Here is an 8,169-nt window from a genome sequence, read left to right on the forward strand (position 1 = left end):
TGGCTTCCATCTGACCTTACCAACCACAGGTTATGGAACCAATGTGAAGATTCCTCCAGATGCTATGTGTATCTCCCCCAATTAAGCATTCTGGAGCTGGGGAAATAACAACAAGATGGATTCGGAGGCCTACTGGACCCACTGTGCTTCAGACCTCTGCCAAAATGCCATTGACTGCCTGATCTTCACAGGGCCCCTACTCTTGCTGGAGGGTCACAGTGATGTTTTGGACAGCCTGGAATCATATTAGTTCTGAACCACTGTCCAGTGGTTCCTGAAAGGTCTGATCATTTTCCTTTCCACAGTGTACAATCGCCCCAGTCAAAGGCCTAAGGTCGCTTTGGGGAAGGATGGGAGAAGCACTGGCAGGACATCCTCCTGAGAGTGCACCAGCGTCCTCCCCAGGCCACCCACACACCTTCCACTCAAGCAGTTCTGGGTCTGACAGTTGGTTCAAATCTGGGAATAGGCTGAGGGGCCACGAGTCTCTGTTACTAAGATTCACAGTAAGTGTCTCCTCACTGTTCACGAACATTTCCAACTGCGTAAATCTGGCGAAGGTGGGTTTCCCGCCTGTGTCAATCATGGGAACACCACACGGTTCACCAGCCCAGGCCGCAGGTCGACACGTGTGAGACCGTCATGATCATCGCTCTGCCTCTCCTCTCCTTTAGGGTCCCTATGTGCACCCCGTCTTTGGTGGCCGAGTGCCGCCACTTGACCCTCGCAGCTCTGGGGTCCAATTGGACCCATGGCCCTGAGTCCCAGTTCACTCCGGTCCCCACTGTCAGAGCTGGCGTGCAGAGAGAGCAGTGACAGAGCTTCTTGGGGATGCTGGTGCTCCCCTCACAAGACCGTTTCTCACAGTGCTGATAGAGGCATATTTTGCAGATTACCCCAGTGTGAACAATCTGGTTTAATATGACAAATCCACTCAGCATTCCCAGTTCCCTGAACATTTGACCCTCTTTATCAACACCAAACCAAGGCCTATCAGGCATCTCTAGCTCATGTACAACGGGCCGTCTTTCTACCCACACTTCTGCCAACCAGGAAAATAAACTATTAGAACCCCTTTCCCCCACTAGCTACAGCACTACATTTGGAATCTCTGTGTAACCGGTCCATATCAGCAGACCAATCTGATCCAGGTGTGTTTTTGCCACATTATCCCACACCCATTCTTGTTCCTCGGACCTCTGCTTATCCGAAGTAGAAACCTCAAGAGGTTCTCTGGGGTACAGTGGACCTCATCACAGGCCACACTGTGTACCTCCCTTTTAGGTGGCTTCTGAGCTTGGAGCCTGGTTATGGGCCAAGAGGCAAAAATGGAGATGAGGGTGGGTCCTGAGGAGCGCCAGCATGATAATGTGTGGTGACAGTACCAGGTAACACAGGATTAGTTTCCTCAGGTGTAGGAGGAGAGGCCAGTACCTCAGGGAGTGAATGGGGTGGGAGATTTCACCTCTGTAGTCAGGGAAATCTCTTCCTCTGGAAAAACAGTCTCATTATGACTTAGACACTCAGGGTCCCCAGCTTTGTCAGGACTCTCCCAAACATCTCCATCCCAATGTAGGGGATCCTATTTTTTCCAAACTTTTACATTAATTTTGCATTAACAACCCACTTTTACATTAGAGAGTCCTCAAGGATAAAGAGGAAATTTATGCTGTATTTCAGCTGGCCGAATTATGAAGGTCTTTGAGGTTCTGCAACCTCAGCCTTGCAGCTAAGGAGAGAAGATTCTCTCAGGATATGCTTGGAAACTTGGGGTTACTTTATGTGTGTTTGGAGTGGGGAACTTGAATCTTTGAGCTCATTATTTTCCTTCATTAACTTGCCTTCAAGTTTAGAAGACTTTATGTTTTTATTCATGTTTGGAGCTCATCAGTTTTCTTTACCAAAACTAAAAGCAACCAGAGAGCACCACTGTATTTACTGCTGTGCCAAAGATATTCAAACGTACCATACACAGAGTGACTGAGGATCTTTTCATCTCCTAATGGTGAATAATCAAATGGATCTGCATTGTGTACTACTTTAAGAGTTCACACTTGTATTCATTACTTTTATCTCATTGCTGAGACAAAATATCTGACATCCAAAATTAGAGAAGAAAAGGTTTATTTAGTGCACAGTTCCTGGAGGTGTCAGTCCACACTTGGCTGGCTCCAAGACAGAGCGGCACATGGCAGAGGACAACAGCTCATGGCAGTGGAAAACAGCACATGGCAGAGGACAACAGCTCATGGCAGTGGAAAACAGCAAAAGCAACAAGAGCAAAAAGGGAGGAGCAGCAAGAGCAAGCCTCTTTCCCTCCCTTGTACTGTATGCAGGCTTTCCACCCCAGGGCAGGTGTAGCACGAACACCCATAATCACAGCATTGGACCACGAATCATAAACTCCTAAGCCTGCCTCATGAATGCATAAAGCTTTGGAGGGGACATCTAGATATAAGTCAGAAACAACAGCGAGGACACTTAGTCCTCCGTACAGTGTCACATGGAGTGATCATGGCAGCTTTAGGTCTCCGCAGATTAGAGAGCAACACCAGGAGCCAATAAAGCCATTAAAGAAAGTCATCTTTGCAATTCAGTTTCTCGAGAATTGGTACCAAATTCCGTACTGGTTAGGATTCATTGGAGGAATAGCTGTCATATAAAATCACATATATCTGATTGAAAAGATGAGCTTCTGAAGGCCACCAGCGGAGTGAGCTGCGGAAGAATGTAAATGGACCGTCTGTGTGACAGAGGCCTGGAGGTTCTGGTAAAAGTCAAAGACCTGAAGTTCGCTGCAGTCTCATGCAAGTCATCAGAAAGCCAAACGTCTATCCTGGGAGGCTGACACGTCTGGAGGCCTGGAGACTTCCAAGAATGATGTCAAAAAGTGGAGCTCCTCTGGAGAAGCAGAAGCAAGACCTCCTTATCTTTCCCTTTTTATTGCACTCGGGCTACAAGCCTATTGGTTGATGCCACTCGTGCCAAGGTTGGACCCTCCCTTTTGAGGAAGTCAGTCATCCACACATCCAGAGCCATACTAAAGCAATCTGCTAGACATTTCCTATTCAAGCTGACATCACAATTAGGTATCAGCATCTCCCACATTCTCCAGCTCTAAGTGACTTCCTCACTCCTCTCCCTAACCAGGTCTAGTGCGGGGTGGAGCTGAGTGAGGTGACATGTAGGAAGATGCTTTCTGCTTCCCCAAACCTTCTCCAGTGGAAGCCAGGAAACACTCATTCCCATGTTCAGGCTGAGATTCCTTCCCTAATACCCCAGAGTCTCCAGTACCTTCGTCCCACGGAGCAACTCCGCAGGTTCTACCCATTTCAGTCAGGAGCTTGCACCCATCTTCCCCGAGAACATGTGACCCCTGTAAGGATGGGGCCCACGTTGTTGTCACTGAACTCCCTATGGGTATCAGAGTTGCAGGGGCAGAGAGGCTCCACTGATCTCTTCTTAATCCCAAGCAGTTCATTGATAGTCTATGAAATATTCACTGCATAAGCTATGGTTTCTGTATCACAACACCCCTGAGCACTCCCTCTCATCTTCCTGTGCCTCCCTGGCCTGACCCCCTCCTTGGTTTCAGATCATCTATGTGGCCCGAAATGCCAAAGACTGCCTGGTGTCCTACTACCACTTCCACAGGATGACCTCCTTCCTGCCCACCCCTGCAAGCTGGGAGGACTTCTGTGAAGACTTCATGTCGGGAAAGCGTGAGTGCAAGCCTGCCCGTGGTGCACGGATCCCATCCTTTCTGGGTAGAATCTGGAGTCTGGGGAAGAATGGGAGTGTGTGGCACTGAATGCCATCCTGAGCGAGCAGGCCTTGTCTTGGGGATGCAGGGCTGGGGAGGTCAGGTAGAAGGAATTTTCCCCCAAAACTGGATAAAGATATAAGCCGGGATCCATCAGGGTGTATGGTGAGGATAAAGGTAAAAATCCTCCAAAGTCTTCCCGGAGGTGATCTTCAGTGAACTTCAAAAATAAGGGGGGAGCTGATTGACCATACAAAGACAAGCTCAGAGCATGAGACAGGCTCCTGCTAGTCCGGTCGCACGTCGCTTCTGAGCAGCAGTCACAAGAGTCGCACAGGGCACAGCAGAGTGACTTCTCTTGGGTTATGACCTGCAGTCTTAGACACTTCTCCCCCAGAGTCCTGGGGTTTGAGTCAGCAGTTGGGCACAACGATGACTCAACTAGCGACAGGTTCTCAGGATGTCTGTCACTGAGCGACCCACGACCCTGTTCACGCAGAGAACATCTTAGGGCTTCAGAGCCACAGGGAGAGGAAGCAAGGGAAAGAGAAGGAGCACCTTCCACCTGACCTCTCCCGAGCCCTGTCGTGTTGCTCCCTGTTCCCACAGGGCTCATTTTCAAGCAAAGAGCAGCTGTGTGTTTCTGTGGGGAGTTTTTACATGAGACTAACAGCTACAGCAGAGGTTAGCACAGGACACTGCCCTCCACAACATGGGGGCCTCTCCAGGAAGCTGGAGGTCCTCACAGTGAGAGCAGAGTCTTCCCAGGGCAGAAGGAATTCTGCTGCAGGACCGAACATGAAGTCTACCTGAGTTTCAGCCCAACCTACATGTCTGCTTGGCTGGGCCTCACAATGCCAAGACCTAATTCATCAAAATAAATCATACTTCTGTGAACACCGACCTGTGTGCACACTCACACACACACCAGGTCTCCTGTTGGTTCTGCCCCTCTGCATGACCCTGACATTCCTGTGGGTGGGTCTGCAGGCCATAGACCAGGCATCCAGCCAACTGCACCCACCCATCCCCACATACTGACTCCAAAGACAGCGTTTCACCCCCTGCTGTGTGGCCTTGGGTTTCACCTCTAGAGATGACAGGTTCTATACTTCAGATTGCACTCGATGCGCGTCTCCTTTGCATGATGCTCACAGCACAGCACACCCTTGGTAGAGCTTGCTGCTGTGATTGTGACACTGCCCAAGGCACAGGCAACAGAGACCACCTGCGGGTCCTGTCCACTCAGGACACGGACAAGGACAGGGACACAAATGAGTCCTTTGCTTGCCCAGATACATGGTCTGGGCTCCTTTGGGCTTCCAACGATTTCCAAAACAAGTGGAAGGGACGTTTATCATTGTTGAGCTCATTGGCAAAACCCTCAGGGATAATACAAGCTGTGCAGGAACCCCTCTTCTGCAGCTGCCGCCCTCAGGCCAGCCCTGAGGTTCCCTGTCGGGGAGAGCCGCAGGAGGGCACCAGGACCTGGCTGTCCGGGCAGAGGTTGGATGTGGAGGTGAGGGCTGCTTACGGAAATAGGGGCCGAGTTCTGGCCTTTAAGAAGTGGAGGCAATTCCCAAGGCACTGTATATGTGGCCACGGTCACACACAGTAAGTGTCTTACGTGAATCACCGCTTCCAACTCAAGGAGGAAGACACTTACCAGGGAAAATGAATTTCCTCTTCCTAAGGAGGGGAATAAAGCTTTCTGAAGCTTATTTCAAAGGAACATAAAACGACCTCCATGCCTGGGGTGCTGGCGCGGAGGACTCACAGTGCCCTGCCTCTTCCAGTGTTGTACGGGTCCTGGTACGACCACGTGAAAGGCTGGTGGGAAGCCAAGGACAAGCACCGGATCTTCTTCCTCTTCTACGAGGACCTGAAAAAGGTAAAGGCTGCTGAGGGCAGCGGGTCTAGCAGGCAGAGCTCCCTGTCAGTGATGATCTGAAGGATCCGCTGTCTGTGGAGCTGGCTGAGCTTTTTCCTCCATCAGCTGATGCTCATTATCTCTTGGTCAGAATCCAAGACAGGAGATCTGCAAGATCCTGAAGTTCCTGGGGAAAACTCTGTCAGAGGACACCATAGATAAGATCCTCCACCACACCTCCTTTGATGTGATGAAGGAAAATCCCATGGCCAATCAAACCGCTTTTCCACCCAACATCTTTAATCACACCATCTCCCCATTCTTGAGGAAAGGTTGGTAACTGTTTGTGCTAACACAACTCTGCCCCCTGCTCTGCCTTGTCAGTGAAAAGAAGTGTAAACCTGGTCTTTGGGAAGCAATGGTCAGGTACAAAGTAGGACTTTGCGCCCTCCTCGCCTGCAGCTTGGTAAAACCCAGTGCCACTGGTTCTCAAACTCAAGCATAACCGGAGCCCAGAGGACTTCCTGGCACCCCCTCCCCAGAGCTGGCTCAGCAGGTCAGAGAAGGCCCAGGGATTTGCCTTGTGATCAGTTCTCAGGTGATGCTGGCCCTGCTGGCCCCTCTGAGACCAGCCCATGGCACACAAGGAAATGGGCTCAACCCTGCCTCACCTGAAGTCTCTTGCATTCTCCAAGGTCCCTGGACGTGCTTTCCTTTGGGCCATCACTGGTTCTGTTCCGAGCTCTGGTTCAGCCCCGAGCACATGGCTGTGTAACTATTTGTGGTCACGACTGTCTTCACAGTCCGTCTCTAGCTTAGAGAGCACTGTCATCGGTTTTGTTCAGCAGTGCCTAGCAGAGGGCTCACACCTCAGAGGAACAAATAAGCATCTATGTAGAGACTGAGTGCCTGTGGGAGGAACCCTCATGTTCGCAGGACAGACAGAGAACAGGCAAAGTTAAAGGAAAGAAGCATGCAGGGAGCTCCTCTAGCGGGAACCGGACACCACTCCACCAACTCAATCAAATCGTCTTCAACAGCCCAGATGCTCTGAGCCCACTCTAAAGATTCTAATCTACTGGCTGTGAGTTAGATCCTAGAATTCTACGTTATTACCAAACACTGGATGAATCTTCTTGCACAGAGGTGAGAAGCAGGAGGAATAAAGCAGTTGGAGAATTTCGAGAAACCTCCCATTAGATTTGCACAGGTTTATTAGATTTGCATTATTGCATATTATTAGATTTGCACCAAGGACAATCTGAAGATCACTGGGATCCAGATGACATTTGTGAGGAGCTATGTGTCACTTGTTTCACTCAGCTCTTGCCCAACTGCAGTGGAAGACATGTCAGTGTGCTGCAGGGAGCACATAGTAGAGTGCCAAAGTCCACAACAGTAGCTACATGCGGACTCTGTTGAGGTGTATCAGAGCCACCAGTGGACAGAAAGTAGAGCAGTCCAGACCAGTGAGGCATCTCACCCTGTGGAATCTGAGAAAGAAAGCTTGAGTTGGCCATGTACTTTGTGATTGAAGGTCATGAGTAGAACTGTTCATGGAGGGAAGTTTAGATGGATTGGAAAGAGAAGTTGTCCACGGTGTGGGCATCAGGTGCAGTAGCGTAAGTATCATTCACTTTGGGAAGGTCAGATGCAATATGGTGTATATATGTCCCATGGTGGAAGTCTGGTGGAATGGACGTGGATGTCATCCGTATTGAGCAGGTCAGATGGACTAGGGCTTAGGTACCATCCATATTGAGAAGGTCAAATGGAGTGGACCTACATGCCACCCATAAGGGAAGATAAGATGGAGTGGAGCTGAGGGACCAACCACGATGGGAAGGTTGGTGGAAAGGTCGGAGCGTCTGTTCATAAACTCTCTGTGGTCCTTCAGGAATGCCTGGAGACTGGAAGAACCATTTTACTGTGGCTATGAATGAGAAGTTTGACGAGCACTATAAGAAGAAGATGGCAGGGACCACGCTGACCTTCCACACAGAACTCTGACCGGGGAACAATAGTCCATGCCTGTTACCTTCCTGCTGGTCTGTGCTGAGCAGCCTGCCTACTACTCCATGCCAGGCACCCTGACTACTGGTCCACACCAAGTACCCTGCCTGCTATGCTATGCCAGCACACTGTCTGCTGGTCTATGGAACCCAGAGGCCACCATGTTGGGAAGGTCAGAATGCGAAGCTTATTAGAATGCTGTCTTTCTCTCCCAGGCACACGGCTAGTCTGCTGCAATGCTAAAGCCCCATGAAATGCCAGTCACCTGCTACTGAAATGTACTAAATAAAGTATGAGAAGTGAGGAGCAGCAGTCGGGTGTCAGGGGGATTTTGGAAATACGAGTATGTTTGGTTGCATGTGACACATACAGGAAGGACAAGCAATTATACGACACATTCACACATGTGATCTAGCATGGGTTCCACAACGGAGTAGGAGGCAGGTATTGCAAGCTCCTTTACTGAGAGTTCGGCCCAGCCCTGGCCTGCAGCGCTTATGCACAAGCAGTTGCTGACCGCAGC

The 8,169-nt window shown here is 50.1% G+C and overlaps 1 protein-coding gene across 1 annotated transcript in view; it reads left to right on the forward strand.

The window, feature by feature from the left end:
• Positions 1–7,958, forward strand: part of LOC102005364 (sulfotransferase 1C3) — a gene marked incomplete at its 5' end in the record, with an annotated part of 16,724 nt that extends 8,766 nt beyond the window's left edge. Inside the window, 4 exon segments of the mRNA XM_013522838.1 lie at positions 3,596–3,722; positions 5,560–5,654; positions 5,785–5,965; positions 7,531–7,958. Of these exon segments, the coding sequence (XP_013378292.1) occupies positions 3,596–3,722; positions 5,560–5,654; positions 5,785–5,965; positions 7,531–7,643 (516 nt within the window).
• Between the last annotated feature and the right edge of the window lie 211 nt (positions 7,959–8,169).

The sequence above is a fragment of the Chinchilla lanigera genome, unplaced genomic scaffold (assembly GCF_000276665.1).
Source record: "Chinchilla lanigera isolate Chin_1 unplaced genomic scaffold, ChiLan1.0 scaffold00069, whole genome shotgun sequence".
In the NCBI taxonomy this organism is placed as follows: Eukaryota; Metazoa; Chordata; class Mammalia; order Rodentia; family Chinchillidae; genus Chinchilla; species Chinchilla lanigera.